The sequence below is a fragment of the Ostrea edulis genome, chromosome 10 (assembly GCF_947568905.1).
Source record: "Ostrea edulis chromosome 10, xbOstEdul1.1, whole genome shotgun sequence".
Taxonomy (NCBI): domain Eukaryota; kingdom Metazoa; phylum Mollusca; class Bivalvia; order Ostreida; family Ostreidae; genus Ostrea; species Ostrea edulis.
In genome coordinates, this window is record NC_079173.1 from 13,111,392 (window position 1) to 13,136,569 (window position 25,178).

General features: G+C 36.7%; 1 protein-coding gene across 2 annotated transcripts; it reads left to right on the forward strand.

Moving 5' to 3' along the window:
• The first annotated feature begins 1,833 nt into the window (after positions 1–1,833).
• On the forward strand, positions 1,834–24,771 carry LOC125666833 (probable ATP-dependent RNA helicase DDX23). 2 transcript variants are annotated; one of them, XM_048900160.2, is made up of 16 exons: positions 1,834–2,006; positions 4,954–5,073; positions 5,596–5,721; positions 7,020–7,134; positions 9,199–9,331; positions 10,885–11,024; positions 12,151–12,327; positions 13,802–13,881; positions 17,273–17,501; positions 18,993–19,138; positions 20,437–20,614; positions 20,912–21,151; positions 22,378–22,529; positions 22,785–22,893; positions 24,057–24,231; positions 24,404–24,771. In XM_048900160.2, exons 2-16 carry the CDS (start codon positions 4,964–4,966, stop codon positions 24,631–24,633), a joined length of 2,340 nt encoding a protein of 779 aa, XP_048756117.2. In that variant the 5' UTR covers positions 1,834–2,006; positions 4,954–4,963; the 3' UTR covers positions 24,634–24,771. The 2 variants fall into 2 exon arrangements, with proteins under 2 accessions (XP_048756117.2, XP_056007989.1); XM_056152014.1 differs by lacking the exon at positions 1,834–2,006 and adding an exon at positions 3,923–3,959.
• The last annotated feature ends 407 nt before the right edge of the window (positions 24,772–25,178 follow it).

A 25,178-nucleotide genomic window follows, 5' to 3' on the forward strand; every position in this document is an offset into this window, starting at 1 on the left:
CCTAAATCTGCAACTAGTTACCTTTCTGAATATGGCTAGGTCGAAATAAAATATCGTCATCTTTCACCTGTAACGAGTCGATATGTACATGCGTTGGTTTTCTTTATTCTAAATGACTATACACATCGGGGGCGATATCAAGGTCACAAAGTGATGTAAAGATTACTTTACAGTCTTTCGTTCACATATTATATATAAATATATGAGACTTATATATTATTGAAGAAATTTAGGGGGGGGGGGGGGGGCGGGTCATCTAACAAACAGATTAAAACACATACAGCTTGAACACTAGATAACGGCAATAAATAGCGAGAAAATATTATGACATTTTCCCCGCGATACAACTATAGACCTGTACGTCGTGACGTACTTTTATATTGTGACGTCATATAGTATGAAGTGCACCGATGTACATTTTATGATGATTATTTTAACTTTACTCGGGACACCTTAACCCTGCTGCGTGCTGATTCCACCCCAGACCATGATGGAACAACCACCATAACGGTCATGTTCACTGATGTTGTCATCATGGAAACGTTCACGTTGTCGTCGCCACACTCGGTGCCTCCTGTCTGTAAAGTCCAAACAATAACTGGACTCATCGGCAGGGCCGTAAATTAACCTTCAATTTGGAGGAGGCAGGAAATTAGGCGGGGATCTGGGGGGCCGCCCAGGCCCCCAGACGCTGAGCACATTTTGTGCACACTGAACACGTTTCGTGCAAAATCCTTGATTCTAGGGCCTTCTAAGATGTTACTTGACTAACTCATTCTAAAAGAAAGATTTGGAATGCTTTTTAAGGGAGGTATCATGTTCTTAGTTATTGGAAACAACATAAATTCTAATGAACTTTAAATTTTCATTTTTTTTGGCTCAAAAGTTGGAGGAGGCAGCTGCCTCCTCCGCCTCCATGTAATTTACGGCCCTGCTCATCGGTGAACAGAACTTGAACCCAATTGTTCTGTGTCCAAGTGACATGATCTTCAGCCCAGTCCAATCGCTCCCGCCGGTGTCGAACAGTCAGAGGGACTCGAACACATGCCCTTCTCGAGTTGAGACCTGCATTGTGAAGCCGATTCCGTATCGTCTGAGTGGACACATTCACCCCCGAGGCGTTCAGGAGGTCGTTGGGGGGGGGGGGGGGGGGGGGGGGGGGGGGGGGGGTCCCGCGCATATACATGCCCAGTAGCTGAATTTATCAATTTATCTATATTTATCATTATTTTGAAATGCGGTTTTACAATCTTGAAAGGTTTAAGGTTTGGGCATTTTTATCATAAATTAGTAACTTGAGAAGGTGGAAAGTAGAAAAAAGGAAAGTACAGGCAGTGGACTGCTAAGACCATACAGTTCAGAACAAGTCGTGCATCAAAGGTTAAGCAAATCACAGTGAAGGCAGCAGAAATAAAATGTATATATAGCATAAAAATATTTCAATTACATTAATGCATACATGTTTTAATGATTTTTAATATAAAACCATGGGAGAAAATTAAACGACCTAGCTGTTTCAGCTACATAATTTCATTCATCTTAATGTTATGATAATTAGGTAGATAGATATTGTTTAAACTGAACCTGATCAAAGCATGAACATTACAAAATATATGTACATACATGAAGCTGCGCTCGCTCAAACGGTACTAGCACCGTCAACATATTAAATGTATTTTGAAATTTTCTTCTTTTTCAGCTACGAAAATGAGTTCAATAGGCTTTCGTATATTTTGTAATTTATTTGCATTAAAATCGTTAATTCTCCAATGAGGATCTCCTCAGCTGTTGTACGTCCATATTGAATATGCTACACTACGCCGAATGTGGCCACACCGGTTTTCCAAGTACGAATTACTTAATAAAATCAAGATGGCGGCGCCCTACAAACGATGGTGATTCGATCAAATGATATTATTTTGTATGAATTTATCATATAAAATAGGCCAACTGTGCGAGTGATATATGTAAAATCGAAATAAACAGTAACAAAGAAGCTAGAAGAGGTAAATATCTAAGTAAAGGAAACTACAATATTTAGTGAGTTGCTTTCTTTAGCGACTCGACTGTGAAGTTTCGTAAATAAGTACGTACAGGCTATGGTACAATCTTAGATAGAATCAATGTTCTATCGTTAAAGTGATAATTTCCTACGATCCCGAGATCATTCTAACCAGGTACAATCATTATAGTTAGGTAGAGAAGATGTCTTTGTAAAGTTTTAAACGTTTTATCAAATTAATTTCTAAACACACTGTCTGAGGGTTTTGACAATCTGAGCAAACTGGTATAGGCCTATATATACCAGTTTGTTCAGATTGTGTCAAAACCTTGTGTTTCTAAAGGCATATAAATCTATGTGCTCTATACAACACGTAAACACAAAATACTTTTAAAACTATGTCTCTTTAATAGGAAGAATTTTGATTACATAAATTTGTCAAATAATTAGGATTTTTAGGTTGTTTAGGAACAGATTTTAGCATAGAATAAGTCATCGAGCATCAACAGAATAATAGATAGGCAATCAGATGGATCAATCTACAATTTAAAATCAACATATTTATTTATTCCTCATTGCACTCAGGGTAGTGGACAGTTAATAACACAAAGGAAATTCTTTTCATGAAAATTCTTAAAAGTTATGAACTCTAATTAGAACAATGTTGTGATTATTTCAAACGATAAACATGTTCAAAAATAATTTTGCAACTTTTTAACTATGCCATTGTACCTTGTACTGGACCTGCTTAAAGTGTAATGTTTGGTCACAGGAGCTTGCTCCTAATATGTATACGGTGTGACCGTTGGACCGAGCGAAGCATGTAATGGTCATTGGAGTGTCCCAAGTGGTAATCATAATTCCGTTAAGTATGGTAGGTTATGATTCATTTAAAAATATATATTTTTAATGAAATTTTCCTTGCGCTAAAAACCCAGTAACATCTCAATATTAAAGGGGTTTATATGGGGACAACAGTTTTACAGGATCCTCCTATTCATTGAACACGGGAAATAAAACACAAGGCAACGTAAACTGTGTATTGTGATGTCACATTTAGCCTCAACCTTTTACAAAGCAAACAATTATAAACAACAATAATACATTCCGTATGCAATGAAAAAGGCCATTATAAAACTAAACAAAATTAACCAATAAATTCAAAATGGTAAAAATGTAACCGTAATTTTATCGTATATTCTTATTTAAAGAAACTCATGAACTCGTTCATCTATTTAGTCGTATTCCGGTTTTATATGTAATTATTTGCTAAAACCTGTTACAGTGATAATTATACTATTCACTTAGAACAGAGTGTTTAAATTACGAATTGCACGTCAGAGTCGTCTATTATTGGCATTCAAAATAAAACACGAATAACTGTTGAAGCAGGTGATGAAAAAATAAATGGCGGCGCCCATATGGATCACGAAAATTTCAGTGAACGTACATAGAGATTGTCTCTTTTTCTTTTGCTGATTTTGACTTTTTTCTTTTACATACGTGTTACCTTTAGAGCCTTGCTTCGCGGACGGGCCTTCGGTCCGTCCTAGCTTCGCTCGGTATTAAAAAACAATATCACAAGGAATGCTATATGTTAAGGAGGTACTCTACACAATCATATAATGGCTGACTTCCTTTTAATTACATGGATGATAGAATTAATATCAGCAATATTGGTCTATTCCTTTTGGATTTAATAGCTAGTCAAGTAGCTCAGTAGGTTAGCATACCAACTGCTGAACTGTAGGTAGCAGGTTCAAAACCAGCAGGGGTTTTTAATTTTTTTCAAAAAATTACTTTCTACTAAAACTGCATTTTTTGACAAAATAAAGTAAATTTGAAAATTTTCAATTTCAAAATATTGTTGTACACATCCTACTCTTTTCACCAACATCAAATTTCTCTGTTGTAGCATTCCTCCTTAAAAAATGGGAGAAAAGCCCTGTGGTTTGATGTATGTACAGAAGTTCGAAATTTTATTAACAGAGTCAATAAAATTCACTCAATTTATTTATTACCTCACGAGCTATGCGTTAGCAAATTTCAAACTCCTGTGGTGTTTGTCACAAGAAATTTTACCCTAAGTTAATATTGCAAAGTACAATTTAGAATCAATCTGGATAGAGACCTGGCCTGGAGGTTTATATAAAACTTTTACTGTACTCATACTCAAACTTAGCTATGTTTGTTTCGAGTACAATTATGAGCAAACTTCGAAATATACTCGAAAAATCTTAAGCATGTACTCCGTTTAAGTATGAGAATGATTTTATAAAAGTTTTATAGCCTTCACTTTTAAGTATGAGTGTGATATAGAGCACAGAGTTTGAGTATGAAAACATGCTCAAAAAGTTTTATAATCTCTGGGCCTGTATTTTGAACAGTTTACCATCTTTTTCACTGAAAACCTCCAATTGTGGGAAGGTATTTTCTGTTCTTAGTAAGTGTTCTACAGACATGCTAATTTTCGGATATATGTCTGTGGGAGATTTCTGTTAAACTTTCTAAAGTATTCTGTAAATACTTTAATAAACAAAAACACAGATGTTGACAAAAAAATCTTTATTATATCTAACTTCATCCAGTGTTTAGAATTTTTTAGGTGGATATGAAAAAGCTACAAACAAATATTGAAGTGACAGGCCCCTAGTGCTTGAACTGTGATGACAAAAGTGGTACCATTTTTAATGTGTTTAGATGAAGCCATGTTGGTTACCTTAAATGTATTTGCAGTCAAACTAATGCTGGACACGTGTATGTAAAGTTGAATGTTTCGGGGACTGTAGCAGAAACCAAGGGAACCCCATGCAAGTGCCACAATCAGCTTGTGGGTGCCATAGCAATGTCTTTTTTATTCCTTTGGTTAGAAATTTGTGCATGTGTCAGTTCTCTTAAGATTTTATTTCTCTGCAAAATGATGATGTACGTAATCATCCTGTCTATTTCAGAGAGTAAACAATGGAGGCAGAGGACAGCAAAAATCACGATGCAGACAGAAAGAGGGTGAGATCTAGGTCAAGGTCACGAGACAGGAAGCGGAAGCGACACAGATCTCGCAGTAGAGACAGGTAGCTTAAAGTTAGAAAAGCTGTCTGAATTCTCTTTCACAGTGGATGTTTAGAACAAGCAGAAAGACACTGACAAATGCATATAAATTTTGAACGAAATCAACAGCCTATCAATATGCCTATCTTGCATGCAATTTCCCCTATGACTATTCAGATTTTGTGATGTATCATTGAATTCATTTACATTGTATATATACACAGTCATGAAGATCACACATCAAGAAGCATATGTACATTTTCTGTAATACATTACATAGCTTGTTATTAAATGTGATCTCAATGCAATTATAAAAAGATTCTGTCATTCCCATTAACTCTGTTGACTGAACCAGGAAATTAAACAATGTTAAAGGAGTTCAAAGTTAAAGAACCTTGCTACACAATACACATTCAGCTGAAAGACTTCGATAGTAGGAACTTATGTATAATTTGATCATGTATTATAATTCACAGCTTGACACTGCTTTTTTTGGACACTATTTTTTCTCAATTTAAAGCATTTTCAAAACGTTTTTTTCATAGGCATCGTTCTAGAAGTCGTGACCGGAACAGACACAGAAGTCGAAGTCGGGAGCGGCAACGAAGCCGAAGCAGGGACCGTCACAAGAGAAGACACAAGGACAAGTCTCCAAGTAAATCGGACAAAGGGTGAGTGTGTAGGGGGCAGGACAAAGGGTGAGTGTGTAGGGGGCAGGACAAAGGGTGAGTGGGTAGGGGGCAGGACAAAGGGTGAGTGTGGAGGAGGCAGGACAAAGGGTGAGTGTAGAGGGGCAGGACAAAAGGTGAGTGTGGAGGAGGCAGGACAAAGGGTGAGTGTGTAGGGGGCAGGACAAAGGGTGAGTGTGGAGGGGGAGGACAAAGGGTGAGTGTTTAGGGGGCAGGACAAAGGGGGAGGACAAAGGGTGAGTGTGGAGGGGGCAGGACAAAGGGTGAGTGTGTAGGAGTGTGGAGGAGGCAGGACAAAGGGTGAGTGTGTAGGGGGAGGACAAAGAGTGAGTATGTAGTAGGCAGGACAAAGGGTGAGTGTGTAGGAGTGTGGAGGAGGCAGGACAAAGGGTGAGTATGTAGTTGGCAGGACAAAGGGTGAGTGTGGAGGGGGCAGGACAAAAGGTGAGTGTGTAGGGGACAGGACAAAGGGTGAGTGTGTAGAGGACAGGACAAAGGGTGAGTGTGGAGGAGGCAGGACAAAGGGTGAGTGTGGAGGACGCAGGACAAAGGGTGAGTGTGTAGGGGGAGGACAAAGGGTGAGTGTGTAGGGGGCAGACATTGCTATTAATCAGACTGTTTAGTTCTAAGTAAGGGAGGAATGTAGGTAGAGTTGTCATTTTCTTTACACTTCCATCATCATCGGATACCCACGGCTGATCTCGTCTTCTACTTGAGTCAAAGGGACTCAGTTCTCTGTATGTTGAAGAATTTAGTTTTGTGTATCCTACTATCCTCTGGGCTGTTTTTGATCCCCATTACAGGGTTTTATCCAGCATTTAGATGTTACTACCTGTACCCATTTTATATTTAAGGGGAATTTTTGAGAATGTAGTCATGAACTTCCAGGGATAGGGGACATCCATGGAATATAATATCCACTGATTATAACAGCCATATAAAGTGATTGATTACTCATTTTATTTATTTTGTAAGTCTCACAATTGTAGAAAATGACTTAGAATATTAAAAAAATGATTTTTGTTGAAAATTATACAATTTTGTGAAGTTTCTACAAATGAAGGGGATTTTTTTTATCCATTTGTTGCCAAAGGGGAAAGGTACCTTTTACTGGTAGTAAAAACAACCTAGATAAATCCCTGCATTAAAAATGAAGTATTTATTTATATAAGTAAGATTCTGTTTACCTATACCTTTTTACCTATATTTATTATCCTTTTGTACAGTCAATATAATTACATATATTGTTTATTGTATGATACCTATATTTGTACTTACAGGGGACTTCTAAAGAAAGAAAATGATAATGAGAAAAAGGACACTGTGAAGAAAGTTCCTCTGTCACTTGAGGAACTACTGGCAAAGAAAAAGGCAGAGGAGGAGGCCCTGAGTAAGGTAAAGAGAGCTGAATATATTAGTTACAGTAAGGTAAGGAGTGGTGGATCATACAGTGGTGGTATTACTTACAATAGAGTCAGTGTAAGGAGTGGTGGTATTACTTACATTAGAGTCAGTGTAAGGAGTGGTGGATCACACAGTGGTGGTATTACTTACATTAGAGTCAATGTAAGGAGTGGTGGATCATACAGTGGTGTTATTACTTACAATAGAGTCAGTGTAAGGAGTGGTGGATCGTACAGTGGTGGTATTACTTACAATAGAGTCAGTGTAAGGAGTGGTGGATCGTACAGTGGTGGTATTACTTACAATAGAGTCAGTGTAAGGAGTGGTGGATCACACAGTGGTGGTATTACTTACAATAGAGTCAGTGTAAGGAGTGGTGGATCATACAGTGGTGGTATTACTAGATATAGCAATAGTTGTGAAGTTAAAGGGCAATCTAATTAAAATCAGACATCTTAGATTTGTGCTGCATGCTCTACATAAGTTTATGGGGCAGATTTAAGAAGTCTGATTTTAATTAGATTGTGTTAGATAGTACATTCTCAATAGCAAAGGTAGATTATGTCATGTAGATATTTGTTAAACAAGTATAACCTAATGGAAATGGATCATTCTTCACTTTATAAACTTTTTAAAGCTTGCATGAATTGATTTTCAAGAATAGATACAACCGTCTCCTGTACATGTACATCAAGATATACCATGATTACCAAATTCATGATTACACAAAATTTTTAAAAAATACATGAAGAAAACAAAACAGACACGTCGCTGTAGTATGGTAAATACCGTATTTTGCCGAATATAATACGCACTTTTTTTAGAGAATATTTTTGTGCCAGAAAGGGGTGCGTATTATATACCACAATAGGTTTTTGACCTTTTTTTCCAGATGAAACTCGGCGATTAAGTAGTGTAATATTTCACTCAAAGACCAAGGCTTCGGATACTGTACGCCTTTTCACGTTCACCTATTTATTAACTAGAAAATTCGACCTCAAGAAAATTACTACAGAAACGTAAAATTGCAGAAAATGTGATATATATACTTACAATATCTAAATAATTCAATTATCATGAAACAAACAGCCAATCAAATTGCATTGGATCTGACTATTCATTACATCGCATGCCGCCATTATTGAAAGCATGTGTACATAATAATGCCTTGACACGTGCTAAAATTGTTGGAAAATAATTTTGTCACTTGCTAAAAGTTTGTTTACTGTAAGTTTTATGAATAGGCCTAATTTTTAATGAAATACTTATTTGAATCTTTTAAATAACTATTCTTGCGTAAAAGCGTGTGTTTTACGAAGCCATTGTTGTGTACACTGCTTTTGTTAGATACCCCCTCCGGGTAAAGAAATACCTAACAAAATTTTTTTTTACACATTTTAATAGTCATCGTAGTTAACGAGGAGTTGATAATTTGCATCTTTGTACCTACCATGGTGTGTTGATTACAGTAAAATAAGCGATAGTTTAATTGTTTAATTTTATTTTTATAACATTGGCTATTTGATTGATTTTAAGTTTCAACAAAGGAAATATCGAGTCAGTTAAGACTTTAATGCTACAAAATCTCGTGCTTTGCTGAAATGAACAGGCTTGTCCGGGTTGATATTTCCCTGAAGATTCTCATTGAAGATTACCGCGATGTAGACCTCATCTCAAAAAGTTTGCAAATTATTGTGCGTTGTTTAGAATTCATTATTTCTGCAAAAATATTAAGTGAAAATTAACACCTAGTATAAAATAAAGATTACCGCTTGGTCAAAATTTTTGCTGCGTATTATACACCCGAAGTGCGTTTTTTCACCAACTTTTAGGCTCAAAGTGGGGGGTGCGTATTAAACACCACTGCGTATTATATTCGGCAAAATACGGTAAATGAAATTTGTGTATAATACAGTGTTGGAAGAAAATCATTTTGAATTTCAAATTAACTTTGCAGAAATAATAATGAATTAAACCTGTGAATTTAAACATAGGAAACAAGATAACGGGTTGGAAAGTTGCATTTGGTGACATTATTTCTGTTTTGCTCTACAGCCCAAGTTTTTGACCAAGGAAGAGAGAGCAGCTGAGGCATTGAAGAGACGACAGGAAGCAGTAGAGGAACAGAGGAAAAAACAAGAGGAGGAGAAAAAGAAACAACTCGAGTTCCTCCATCAGGGCAGAGAGGGTGAGGCATAGAGAAGGACAAAGATGTGTAGTGAAGAATTGATTTTCCGGAGTCCTATTTGATTAATTTTGTGATATAAACACACCAATATTAGTAGAATTAGTGGTGTTCAGGAAATTTTTAATATCGTTCAATTTAGTGGTATATGTGAGATTGAATTTACATATATTTGAAAGTGAATTACAAAAGAAAGATAACTCGAAGAAAGAAGTTGTAATCTCAGAAACTCAATCAGGAAAGTAAATTTACTTTTTCACAAAACACAATTTGACCTGATGAAAATATGTGGTTTTACTGAGGTTATTTTGGATCGAGAAATTTCTGATACAAGACTTAAACTTTTGACTATCTGTCTGACAGTGGGACATGTTTCAGACACTGATTGATTGATTGATTGTATCTTGTTTAACATCTCTCTCTCGAGAATCATTCACTCATATGGAGACATCACCAAGACCGATGAAGGGCTTCAAATTTAGGCCTATGCTCGGCGCTTATGGCCATTGAGCAGTGAGGGTTCTTAAGCGTACCACACTTACTGTGACACAGGGCATCCGTTTTTAAGGTTATCTCCAAGGACCCGTGACATTTACACCTGATGCCGAGCGTTTGACGATGGAACTGTCACTAGCTGTTTTAACGACTTAGGTCTGTCGTGGCCAGGATTTGAACCCTGGCCTTCCACATGCGGGGCGAACGTTCTAACCTCTAGACCACCGCAGTGCTTCGGACACTGTGACAGCTCAAACAATGTCTGTTGATGATTTTTATACAGCATCTTTGTCTTTTATTGATTGTTAATACAACTGTGGTTGTCCTTGATATTATTTGTCAGATGTTGTGACTTAACTTCAGCAAATCGGTCCTCAAAAATATATAGATTTAAGTGTCTAGGTATGAAAAACATAAATACATGAAATATATGAATTTTATAAAAATCTAGAGGGAATTTTTTTTGACGTTATGAAGATATACTTTTGGATCAGAATGTATTGATATGGATGTAGTGGGACATTTTTTGACAGATGTACATTTTAGCAGTAAGCATGGTAATGTAGCCTGTACAGACTATTTTACAAATATCCACACCATATCTATTGAAGTACACAAAGTTTTCATTTCTCATGATCTTTTTATTGACTTTTTGTATACTAGTCGATTTTGGTTTTATTGACCTCTTGTCCTGTTAATATTTGTTTTTTTTACCTCTTGTCCTGTTGATATTTGTTTAATTTTACCTCTTGACCAGTTAATATTTGTTTTATTGACCTCTTGTGCAGTTAATATTTGTTTTATTGACCTCTTGTCCTGTTGATATTTGTTTAATTTTACCTCTTGACCAGTTGATATTTGTTTTATTGACCTCTTGTGCAGTTAATATTTGTTTTATTGACCTCTTGTCCTGTTGATATTTGTTTAATTTTACCTCTTGACCAGTTAATATTTGTTTTATCGACCTCTTGTCCTGTTGATATTTGTTTCATTGACTTCTTGTACAGTTGATATTTGTTTTATTGCCTTTTTATCCAGTTGATATTTGTTTTGTTATACAGATGATAGATATAGCAGAGACAGACGAGACAGAGATCGTCGTGATAGAGATAGGAGAGAAAGAGAGAGAGAAAGAGAGGAGGGAGAGAAAAACAGTGTCATAGAATCCAAAGATAAGGAGAAGGAACAGGCTGCGATCAAGGTAACAGAGATAAAGTTCAATTTCTTATCAGTGATTCTACAAAGATTATTAAACTTTTACCATACTCAGACTCAAACTTAGTCATTTTTGTTTTGAGTATAACTCTGAGCAAGCTTTGAAACATACTCGAAAAACCTTGAGAATGTACTCCATTTGAGTGCGAGAATGATTTTATTAAAGTTTTATAACCTTCACTTTTGATTATGATTACAATTTAGAGCACAGAGTTTGAGTATGAAAACGTGCTCAAAAAAGTTTTATAACCTCCAAGCCTGGTTGTATATTGTTTAACATCCCACTCGAGAATTTTTTACTTGTATGGAGACGTCACCATTGCCAGTGAAGGGTGCAAAATTTAGGCCTATGCTCAGCTCTTACGGCCATTGAGCGGGGAGGGATCTATATCGTGCCACACCTTTTGTGACACGGGGCCTCAGTTTTTGTGGTTTCATCCAAAGGACCATCCCATTTAGCCACCTCTTACAGCAAGCAAGTGGTATTGAGGGCCTATTCTAATCCAGATCCTCACAGGAATTTAAAAATCCATGTACTGATAAATAATATTTTGCCAAAACTACGAAATTTTAATGCCTGTGAAAATTTCCATAAATGAGATTGTTTTAATGTGATAGAACAAAATATGTCTACTCTTATCATGGATAAATGTAAAACGTAGCCTGTCCAATGTGGTGGTAAAAATCATGTTTGGTTTATTAAAAAAAAGAGACAAGTACTTCACCAATTATAAACCAAGCTACAATAGTAAAATTCAAAATAATGGCTGATTATAGCTTTGATTTGTCAGTGTCCAAACATTTCTGAATATTCCGTTAGGAAAAATCTAAATCAATTATCAAAACTTTTATTTTTGATAATTTTATGAGTAAGAATTAAGTATTAATAGATTTACATTTCATCTTGAGTCAGAAGGTCAGTCAAATCTAGTAAAGGATGAGTGAGTTAAAATGCTAATCTGTGAATACTGTAGATGAGTATGGAGCATTGATGTTATTTTGAAATGGTTGACTTCTTTTGGTTTTATTGCACATACTGGAAAAAAAAATCATTTTCATTCAACAACCCACCTTTCAGTGCTTATACAGAATGGCTTGGATTTATGTTACAGGAGAGATATCTCGGAATAATGAAGAAGAAGCGTCGAATTCGCCGTTTAAACGACAGGAAGTTTGTTTTTGACTGGGATGCTGGCGATGACACATCGCAAGATTACAATGTATTGTACAAAGATAAGCATGCCGTCCAGTTCTTTGGTAGAGGACATATAGCGGGAATAGATATCAAGGTAACTATTGAGTCAGACACACTATAGGAATAGATATCACAGTAACTATTGAGTCAGACACTACAGGAATAGATATCACAGTAACTATTGAGTCAGACACTACAGGAATAGATATCACAGTAACTATAGAGTCAGACACACTACAGGAATAGATATCACAGTAACTATTGAGTCAGACACACTACAGGAATAGATATCACAGTAACTATTGAGTCAGACACACTACAGCAATAGATATCACAGTAACTATTGAGTCAGACACACTACAGGAATAGATATCACAGTAACTATTGAGTCAGACACACTACAGGAATAGATATCACAGTAACTATTGAGTCAGACACACTACAGGAATAGATATCACAGTAACTATTGAGTCAGACACACTACAGGAATAGATATCACAGTAACTATTGAGTCAGACACACTACAGGAATAGATATCACAGTAACTATTGAGTCAGACACTACAGCAATAGATATCACAGTAACTATTCAGTCAGACACACTACAGGAATAGATATCACAGTAACTATTGGGTCAGACACACTACAGGAATAGATATCACAGTAACTATTGAGTCAGACACACTACAGGAATAGATATCACAGTAACTATTGAGTCAGACACACTACAGGAATAGATATCACAGTAACTATAGAGTCAGACACACCAGGAATAGATATCACAGTAACTATTGAGTCAGACACACTACAGGAATAGATATCACAGTAATTATTGAGTCAGACACACTACAGGAATAGATATCACAGTAACTATTGAGTCAGACACACTACAGGAATAGATATCACAGTAATTATTGAGTCAGACACACTACAGGAATAGATATCACAGTAATTATTGAGTCAGACACACTACAGGAATAGATATCACAGTAACTATTGGGTCAGACACACTACAGGAATAGATATCACACTAACGATTGAGTCAGACACACTACAGGAATAGATATCACAGTAACTATTGAGTCAGACACACTACAGGAATAGATATCATAGTAACTATTGAGTCAGACACACTACAGGAATAGATATCACAGTAACTATTGAGTCAGACACACTACAGGAATAGATATCACAGTAACTATTGGGTCAGACACACTACAGGAATAGATATCACAGTAACTATTGAGTCAGACATACCACAGGAATAGATATCACAGTAACTATTGGGTCAAACATACAGACTGTACATTATTCAGAAGCTACAGTGGTAAATGGATATTACATTTCAATTATCTTAGGACAGCCCTAGTTTATTCTTTTTATTTTAAAATTGAATAGCAACTTTAATTAAGGAATATTTTCATCAATAATCAGAACCAGAAATTACCCATTAATTGATGTTTGATTAAATCTTTTAAGGTCCCATCATTAATTGATGAAAAAAATATTGAACAACGATATGAAAATTTTATCACCCAAATGTTTATTTTATACAATCCTATTCATTAGGCACAGAAAAAAGATCAGTCAATGTTTTATGGAGACCTTCTGGAGAAGAGACGTACAGCTGAAGAAAAGGAACAAGAAAAGTAAGAATGTTACTGTGTAGAATGTTTATAGAATGTCTGTGGGGGGGGGGGGGGGGGGGGGCTCCGTGGCCGAGTAGTTAGAGCATCGCACTCAAAATCACACGGTCTCTCACCTCTGGTTGGCGCAGGTTCGAATCCTGCTTGCGCCAGTAAGTGAGAAAGTTTCCCAGTTTACTTTCGGAGGGTCGGTGGTCTCTTCCCAAGTACATTATATTTGTGTTCCCTCTTCCACCAATAAAAACTACATGTATGTGCTGTGTGATTACTACATGTATGTGTTATGTGATTACTACATGTATGTGTTGTGTGATAACTACATGTACATGCTGTGTGATTACTACATGTATGTGCTATGTGATTACTACATGTATGTGTTATGTGATTACTACATGTGTGTGTTGTGTGATTACTACATGTATGTGTTGTGTGATTACTACATGTATGTGCTGTGTGATTACTACATGTATGTGTTGTGTGATTACTACATGTATGTGTTGTGTGATTACTACATGTATGTGTTGTGTGATTACTACATGTACGTGCTGTGTGATTACTACATGTATGTGCTATGTGATTACTACATGTATGTGTTGTGTGATTACTACATGTACGTGCTGTGTGATTACTACATGTATGTGTTGTGTGATTACTACATGTATGTGTTGTGTGATTACTACATGTATGTGTTGTGTGATTACTACATGTATGTGCTATGTGATTACTACATGTATGTGTTATGTGATTACTACATGTATATGTTGTGTGATTACTACATGTATGTGTTGTGTGATTACTACATGTATGTGCTGTGTGATTACTACATGTATGTGTTGTGTGATTACTACATGTGTGTGTTGTGTGATAACTACATGTATGTGTTGTGTGATTATTACATGTATGTGTTGTGTGATTACTACATGTATGTGTTGTGTGATTACTATATGTATGTGTTGTGTGATTACTACATGTATGTGTTGTGTGATTACTACATGTATGTGTTTTGTGATAACTACATGTATGTGCTGTGTGATTACTACATGTATGTGCTGTGTGATTACTACATGTATGTGTTATGTGATAACTACATGTATGTGTTGTGTGATTACTACATGTGTGTGTTGTGTGATAACTACATGTATGTGTTGTGTGATTACTACATGTATGTGTTGTGTGATTACTACATGTATGTGTTGTGTGATTACTACATGTACGTGCTGTGTGATTACTACATGTATGTGCTGTGTGATTACTACATGTGTGTGTTGTGTGATTACTACATGTATGTGTTGTGTGATTACTACATGTATGTGTTGTGTGATTACTACATGTATGTGTTGTGTGATTACTACATGTATGTGTTGTGTGATTACTACATGTATGTGTTGTGTGATTACTACATGTATGTGCTGTGTGATTACTACATGTATGTGTTATGTGATTACTACATGTATGTGTTGTGTGATTACTACATGTATGTGCTGTGTGATTACTACATGTATGTGTTGTGTGATTACTACATGTATGTGTTGTGTGATTACTACATGTATGTGCTATGTGATTACTACATGTATGTGTTGTGTGATTACTACATGTATGTGTTGTGTGATTACTACATGTATGTGTTGTGTGATTACTACATGTATGTGCTATGTGATTACTACATGTATGTGTTTTGTGAATACTACATGTATGTGCTATGTGATTACTACATGTATGTGTTGTGTGATTACTACATGTATGTGTTGTGTGATTACTACATGTATGTGTTGTGTGATTACTACATGTATGTGTTGTGTGATTACTACATGTGTGTGTTGTGTGATTACTACATGTGTGTGTTGTGTGATTACTACATGTGTGTGTTGTGTGATTACTACATGTATGTGTTGTGTGATTACTACATGTATGTGTTGTGTGATTACTACATGTATGTGTTGTGTGATTACTACATGTATGTGTTGTGTGATTACTACATGTATGTGTTGTGTGATAACTACATGTATGTGTTGTGTGATTACTACATGTATGTGCTGTGTGATTACTACATGTATGTGTTGTGTGATTACTACATGTATGTGTTGTGTGATTACTACATGTATGTGTTGTGTGATTACTACATGTATGTGTTGTGTGATTACTACATGTATGTGTTGTGTGATTACTACATGTATGTGCTATGTGATTACTACATGTATGTGTTATGTGATTACTACATGTATGTGTTATGTGATTACTACATGTATGTGTTGTGTGATTACTACATGTATGTGTTGTGTGATTACTACATGTATGTGTTGTGTGATTACTACATGTATGTGTTGTGTGATTACTACATGTACATGCTGTGTGATTACTACATGTACGTGTTGTGTGATTACTACATGTATGTGTTGTGTGATTACTACATGTACATGCTGTGTGATTACTACATGTATGTGTTGTGTGATTACTACATGTATGTGTTGTGTGATTACTACATGTACATGCTGTGTGATTACTACATGTATGTGTTGTGTGATTACTACATGTACATGCTGTGTGATTACTACATGTATGTGCTGTGTGATTACTACATGTATGTGTTGTGTGATTACTACATGTACATGCTGTGTGATTACTACATGTATGTGTTGTGTGATTACTACATGTATGTGCTGTGTGATTACTACATGTATGTGTTGTGTGATTACTACATGTATGTGCTGTGTGATTACTACATGTACATGTATGTGCTATGTGATTACTACATGTATGTGTTGTGTGATTACTACATGTATGTGTTGTGTGATTACTACATGTACATGCTGTGTGATTACTACATGTATGTGTTGTGTGATTACTACATGTATGTGTTGTGTGATTACTACATGTACATGCTGTGTGATTACTACATGTATGTGCTGTGTGATTACTACATGTATGTGTTGTGTGATTACTACATGTACATGCTGTGTGATTACTACATGTATGTGTTGTGTGATTACTACATGTATGTGCTGTGTGATTACTACATGTATGTGTTGTGTGATTACTACATGTATGTGTTGTGTGATTACTACATGTATGTGTTGTGTGATTACTACATGTACATGTATGTGCTATGTGATTACTACATGTATGTGTTGTGTGATTACTACATGTATGTGTTGTGTGATTACTACATGTATGTGTTGTGTGATTACTACATGTATGTGTTGTGTGATTACTACATGTATGTGTTGTGTGATTACTACATGTATGTGTTGTGTGATTACTACATGTATGTGCTGTGTGATTACTACATGTATGTGTTGTGTGATTACTACATGTATGTGCTGTGTGATTACTACATGTACATGTATGTGGTATGTGATTTCTACATGTATTCTGTATGTGCTGTGATCACTTGCAGGAAGCATCAGAAAAATCTTGCTAAGAAAGAGGCTAAGCAGAAGTGGGATGATCGTCACTGGTCCGACAAAGGTTTGGAAGATATGACCGAGAGAGACTGGAGAATCTTTAAGGAGGATTACAACATCTCGTGTAAGGGAGGGAGGATACCTAACCCCTTCCGATCCTGGAAAGAATCGGACCTCCTTCCTAAAGAGATTCTGGATGTTATTGAAAAAGTTGGCTACAAGGTTTGTGGTTGTCTTTTTTTTTAATATATATGTAAGGTGTCTGACTGCAGGAGGTTTAGCTCACCTGAGTTTCTCGGGCTACCCATTACAATCTGTTTTGTCTGTCATGACTTAGAGAATTTTTTAACTGACTCAATTTTCTCATAAAATTGGCCTATATCATTAATCGGTGAAAGGAAACAAACATTGTGAATTTCATGGCTTCTAATACATTTCCTCCCCCTCAAAATCAAGGGACAAGGCAGAAACCTAAAAAATTATACAACCTTCAAAAATCTCTCTCTACTCGGAGACATCAAGCAGACTGTGTGTATAGTCCTTGATGTGCAAAGAGGCATCGACCAAAATTGTGAAATTCATGATCTCTGAGTCAGGGGTTTTAGTGAAATGGGCAGGCTTTATGTCTTACATAGCCTGTTAATGGAAAAACAAAACTGAGTGCATACCCCATAATGATAATGAACAGAAAAGTCTGTACCAAAACTGTGAAATGCATGGCCCCTGGGTCAGGGATTCCAGTGCTTGGGGCCGGGGGGTATTTGGTTCATATTATTCAACTAAACTGACTGTATAGTAAAGAGAAAAGGGTTTTTGTTGAAATTGTGAAACTTGTGGTCAGGGGTTGAAACCCCATGGAATGACATGTGGTCAGGGGTTGAAGCCCCTTGGAATGACTTGTGGTCAGGGGTGGAAGCCCCTTGGAATGACTTGTGGTCAGGGGTTGAAGCCCCTTGGAATGACTTGTGGTCAGGGGTGGAAGCCCCTTGGAATGACTTGTGGTCAGGGGTGGAAGCCCCTTGGAATGACTTGTGGTCAGGGGTTGAAGCCCCTTGGAATGACTTCAAGTACGATACATTGAAAAAGGCAGTAAATTTTAAAAATGTCATCCTCCTGAATATCAAGCAGAGAGACTGCATGGCAGTGTCTGATTATAATAAATAAGACGTCTCTGCCAACACTTGAAAATTCCTGGTCCAAATCAAGCCCATAGGTGGGACTACATAAATGATATTGAATCGTGTAGTGAAAATGAATTAAATCTCAAAAGCAGCCGTCACAAAAACTCACTAGCCTGACGTCCAAGGCTAGTTAAAATTTGTCTGGGTTAGTGAAAATTGTCATAAAAGTAATCCAATGGGTTTCTACAGAATTACGATAATAAACTGTTCTTAATAGAAATTGTTTCAAAACAAACTATGTTTGAGTCAACTCTTCCTTCGTTAACCTTTTCATTATGGATCTTGTTACTTTGCTGCTAAACGCTGATGTTTTAAAGCATTTTAGTAAGTGTGGCTATGGCCTTGACCTTCAAAATCACAGTGAAACGAGAGAAAAAAATACAAAAAGGAAACTCAAAATAACTTAGTAAGCGCGAGAAAACATGAGAAGAGAAACCTTTTGAGAGTGTAGGGAGGCAGTATTGAAATGAATATGAAATTGAACAATTATCTGCTGAAAATTCCTATTAATAACAAAGATCTAATTTGACAGGAACCGACACCAATTCAGCGACAAGCCATACCTATTGGTCTACAGAATCGGGACATAATCGGAGTAGCCGAGACTGGCAGCGGGAAAACGGCAGCCTTCTTACTGCCTCTACTGAAGTGGATTACCTCACTCCCAAAATTAGAGAGGTGAGATGATTATCTTGGTAATTCTGTATTGATTAGAGAGGTGAGATGTTTATCTCAGTAGAATTCGGAAATGATGAGAGAGGTGAGATGATTATCTCAGTAGAATTCTGAATTGATTGTAGAGGTGAGATGTTTATCTCAGTAGAATTCTAAATTGATTAGAGAGGTGAGTTGTTTATCTCTGTAGAATTCTGAATTGATTGTAGAGGTGATGTGTTTATCTCAGTATAATTCTAAATTGATTAGTGAAGTGAGATGTTTATCTCAGTAGAATTCTGAATTGATTGTGGAGGTGAGATGTTTATCTCAGTAGAATTCGGAAATGATTAGAGAGGTGAGATGTTTATCTCGGTAGAATTCTGAATTGATTGTGGAGGTGAGATGTTTATCTCAGTAGAATTCTAAATAGATCAGAGAGGTGAGATGTTTATCTTGGTAGAATTCTGAATTGATTAGAGAGGTGAGATGATTATCTCAGCAGAATTCGGAAATGATTAGAGAGGTGAGATGTTTATCTCAGTAGAATTCTGAATTGATTAGAGAGGCGAGTTGTTTATCTCAGTAGAATTCTGAATTGATTGTGGAGGTGAGATGTTTATCTCAGTAGAATTCTAAATAGATCAGAGAGGTGAGATGTTTATCTTGTTAGAATTCTGAATTGATTAAAGAGGTGAGATGATTATCTCAGTAGAATTCGGAAATGATTAGAGAGGTGAGATGTTTATCTCGGTAGAATTCTGAATTGATTAGAGAGGCGAGTTGTTTATCTCAGTAGAATTCTGAATTGATTGTAGAGGTGAGATGTTTATCTCAGTAGAATTCTGAATTGGTTGTGGAGGTGAGATGTTTATCTCGGTAGAATTCTGAATTGATTGTAGAGGTGAGATGTTTATCTCAGTAGAATTCTAAATTTATTAGAGAGGTGAGATGTTTATCTCGGTAGAATTCTGAGTTGATTGTGGAGGTGAGATGTTTATCTCAGTAGAATTCGGAATTGATTAGAGAGGTGAGTTGTTTATCTTGGTAATCCTGAATTCATAAGAGAGGTGAGCTGTTTGTCTTTACCTGTACAATTACTTCTTGATGTTAGAAGTTATTGTACATTAAGAGGCTCCACCTTTTCAGTATGTTATGATTTACGGAACAACTGGTAACTAGGAAAACGCACGGGACTATGATATGCTCCATCATTTTTCAATACTGAATTTCATACGCATTCACTGTCTGCAAACCAGAAATGAAATACAAGTAAAATGAAGATCTGAATATTATTAATCAATTTTTTTATTATCCTCCAGATTTGATGACAATGACCAAGGCCCATATGCTATAATCTTGGCCCCAACTCGTGAGTTGGCCCAGCAGATTGAGGAGGAGACCATCAAATTTGGTGAGCACCTAAACATCCGAACTGTGGCCATTATAGGAGGTATCTCGAGGGAGGAGCAGGGATTTAAGTTACGACAAGGATGCGAGGTAGCTAAGACGCGATCAGTCATAAAGAATTAACATTGACATCAAATACAAAAGAAACCATTCTAACAATACAGAGTTTTTCCTCTTCAGAAATATTTTGTTATTCATCGTGAAATTTCACTCGTTTTAAAATGCATTAGAAGGAAACATGTTTTTAAAGCTTGCTATACGCAAGGTTCCACGAAATGTAGATTTGAAAGACCCAATATCACATGTAGTAAGAGGATTTTGTTTGATAAGACAAGTATATTTAGATACATGCATATCATACTTTTTTAATGTTCCGACACCTTTTAGATTGTGATAGCTACACCCGGTCGTTTGATTGATGTTCTGGAGAACCGGTACCTGGTTCTGGCCCAGTGTACCTATGTAGTAATGGATGAAGCCGACAGAATGATTGACATGGGTTTTGAACCAGATGTGCAGAAAATTCTAGAATATTTACCAGTCTCAAACCAGAAACCGGACACAGATGACGCTGAAGATGATTCGAAAATGTTACTGAATTTCAGTTCAAAGAAAAAGTATCGTCAGGTATGAGAGAAATTTGATATGCCATGCTTATCAGGGTTTTTCGGCAGGTTTGAATGCTCAAGACTTCATGGATGGGGAGGTCCTACATGAACCTATGTTGTTTGGGAAAGAGCATGGTATAGTTGTAATCATATTTATCTGTACATGTAATGTGTACATCTGCAGCGCGTTCTTGAGGTTATCATACAATGACATCACAGGCTAAACATTAAAAAAGTGAAAAATGGAATGTGAAAATTAAAAAATAAGAGTGAACTTAACGTAAATCATTTCATTACTATTTTTAACCGACCTATTTCAACTTGCAAATAAAAATACTGACATCGTGATTTTTTTGGTCTGAAATTGACCGTCCTTCTCAGTGTACGTTTTTAAATCGTCTTGAATCTATTCAAAATTACATTGCATTTAATCCAAATTATCTTGCATCTAATTTGAATTTTCGTGCATTTTTCTTAACTTATCTTGTCTTAATGAATACAGCATACAGGGAAATATTTGTTCATTGTAATTTTTGTCCAAATGATTCCTTCTATTCAAAATTTGTCCAAAGCATGCTTTAGTTGCTTTAGTACAGTGGATAATTTTAAATTTACCCAGTTTTAAAGAACTAATGATGATATGAGCTCTACTGAACCACTAAGATTACCCGTCCTGCTATTTGTTTCAGCTGAAGGCTTGATCAAAGGTTATTTAATAGAACAATGTGTTGTTCATACAGTATATAACCAGTTAGAGTCTGTACAGGGAAGGAGGAAAGTAGTGCCTGAAGGACAATATATACATTTACATTCTTTTAATCTCGAGTCAAAATACAATATAATATAAGAATATTTCATTTTTATTGAACAATAAAAGGAAAAGTTACATTCATTCATACATATAGATTGATTGATTGAATATTGTTTAACGTTCCTCTTGAGAATATTTCACTCATATGGAGACGTTACCAATGCCAGTGAAAGGCAGCAAACTTTATGCTCGGCGCTTATGGTCTTTGAGCAGGGAGGGATCTTTATCGTGCCACACCTTCTGTGACACGGGACCCGTTTTTGCGGTCTCATCTGAAGGACCACCCCATTTAGTTGCCTCTTACGACAAGCAAGGGGTGCTGAGGATCTGTTCTAACCCGGATCCCCACGGAACTATACAAATAGAAATGTACATAATGTTGTTGCAGACATGATAATGGTTGTGCTCTTATATGGAGATGCAATGTTTTTCAGACTGTCATGTTCACGGCTACAATGCCCCCCGCTGTGGAGAGACTGGCCAGGTCCTATCTGCGTAGGCCTGCTATGGTGTACATAGGATCTGTAGGCAAACCCACGGAGAGGACAGAACAGATCGTCTACATGGTGTCCTCAGCAGAAAAGAGGTATGCCATATGATTTTGGTAAAATGTGTACTCATTTATAGTCAACAAGAGTCATCTCTTAGGTCCATAGTCAAATATTATTCATTTTACTCTTAAGAAATTCCCAATTCAAAAAAATTAACACTTATTTCAAGAGAATTCTTATGAGAATAATCTTTCAAAATATTGTTGAAATGCATATATTGCTGGGTGATAAAAAAAAATGCATATGTGGAAATGTTGGATGAAAACTGAATTTGAATTGATGATATTCAGGAAGAAGTTGGTACATATCCTGGAACAAGGAATCGATCCTCCTATTATTATCTTTGTGAACCAGAAGAAAGGAGCAGATGTGCTGGCAAAGTCTTTGGAAAAAATGGGGGTAGGTTGTGGGTTGTGAATGCTTGTCCTTAAGTTTTTAGGTGTTAATAGTTTTCACTAAGAAATACACACTAAACAGTGGCAGATCCAGAGAAGGAACCCCAGGGATTGCATCCCCCTCTTGAAACTTTTGGGGGGAGGGGGGGGGAATGGTCATTTTCTGCCATTTATGAAGTTTGCAACCACACGCTTCCTTCTTTTATAGAGTGGTAATGGTACCATATAGGCTTGCAATGACACCCCCCCCCTCCCATTTGAAATTTTTTTTTCAGATCTGCCACTGAAAGACAGCTGCTGGAAATCTCATTAAACTTTTCTATCCTTTATCTCTGTTATTATACCCCCCGCAACAAGTATCGGGTTGTCCGTCCGTCCGTCTGTAGACGCAATGGTTTCCAGGCTCTAAAGCATTATCCTTTTCACCTACAATCACCATATCATACATATGGACTACCCATGGGATGAAGATGTTCCCTATCGATTTTGGGGTCAAAAGGTCAAAGGTCAAGCGCACTGGACATCGAAGTAGCAATATGGTTTCCGGGCTCTAAAGTGTTATCCTTTTCACCTACAATCACCATATCATACATATGGACTACCCATGGGATGAAGGTGTTCCCTATCGATTTTGGGGTCAAAAGGTCAAAGGTCAAGCGCACTGGACATCGAAGTAGCAATATGGTTTCCGGGCTATAAAGTGTTTTCCTTTCCACCTACCGTCACCATATCACACATATGGACTACCCATGGGATGAAGATGTTCCCTATTGATTTTGGGGTCAAAAGGTCAAAGGTCAAGCGCACTGAACATCGAAGTAGCAATAGGGTTTCCTGGCTCTAAAGTGTTTTCCTTTCCACCTACAGTCACCATATCATACATATGGACTACTCATGGGATGAAGATGTTCCCTATCGATTTTGGGGTCAAAAGGTCAAAGGTCACGCGCACTGGACATCGAAGTAGCAATATGGTTCGGTTTGTCATGCCATTTGTTTTTTACACTCAGAAAAGAGGTAGTTTATACCTATTACCAACACCCTTTGGGAGATTGGGGTAAGCGGGGGGTATTCTTAGTGAGCATTGCTCACAGTACCTCTTGTTTATATCTCAGAATTCTCATATACAAATTGTCCGGTTAGTTAAAAATCAATGTCCTTTTTCAGTACAATGCTTGCACATTACATGGAGGTAAAGGGCAGGAGCAGAGAGAGTTTGCTCTGGCCAGTCTGAAGGGTGGAACCAAAGACATCCTAGTGGCTACAGATGTCGCCGGTCGTGGTATTGACATCAAGGACGTTTCCGTGGTTATAAATTACGACATGGCTAAATCCATCGAGGGTAAGAATATCTTTTGTCTTCTTGGTAATTTTTCACACTGTACATTACCTATATTTCATGTTATGAGCACATTTTGGCAAGATTTCTCAGTCATTTTTAATGTCAAATTGTGAGAATCTTATACTTAAGTGACTCTTTGGTACATGTAGCTATTTGTTTTGTGACTTGTCAGATTACACCCATCGTATTGGTCGTACTGGACGAGCTGGGAAGACTGGTGTCGCCATAACATTCGTGAGCCCAGATCATGATGCCTCCGTGCTGTATGACCTGAAGCAGACAATCCTGTTAAGTCCTGTATCTGTCTGTCCGCCAGAGCTGGCTAATCACCCTGATGCTCAAAATAAACCTGGCACAGTGGTACAGAAAAAACGCAAGGATGAAACAATCTTCTTGCAATAGATTGTTGTGAAAGTGAATACTGTTCATTTTACTGAAAACTGCAGATTACATTACAGTTTAGATAATCTTTTATCAAATATACCTTTACATGTCTATAATTATGTGTAATGCTGTAGTGAATAAATGTGTGTCATGGTGTGTTGGGTGGACTCTCGTGTTAAGATGTGATATTAAAGTGAAACCGCAACTTCACATCACAACAATAAACCAAGATCAACAAGGTGCATGTTTCAGGTTGCTTGCATATTGTTTAGACAAATTGTCATGTTTTTTTTTCACACTCCTATTGTGGCCTATCATGGTTTGATTTAGAATCCACAGTGACCACACTATATGAAGATGGTTGCATGTTAATTTGACAGATTGTAGCCATGTTGATTATAAGGAGCTAGCCATTGTGAATTATGAGATAATCATATAGATCATGTGGAGGGAACTTTCCTAGACAGATTTGATTGTAAAACTTAAATCTCCTATTGCAGCCTTGTCTTTGCACTAATGGTCATTGTTTGAACGAATTTGAATGAAGAGGAAGACTACTTGAG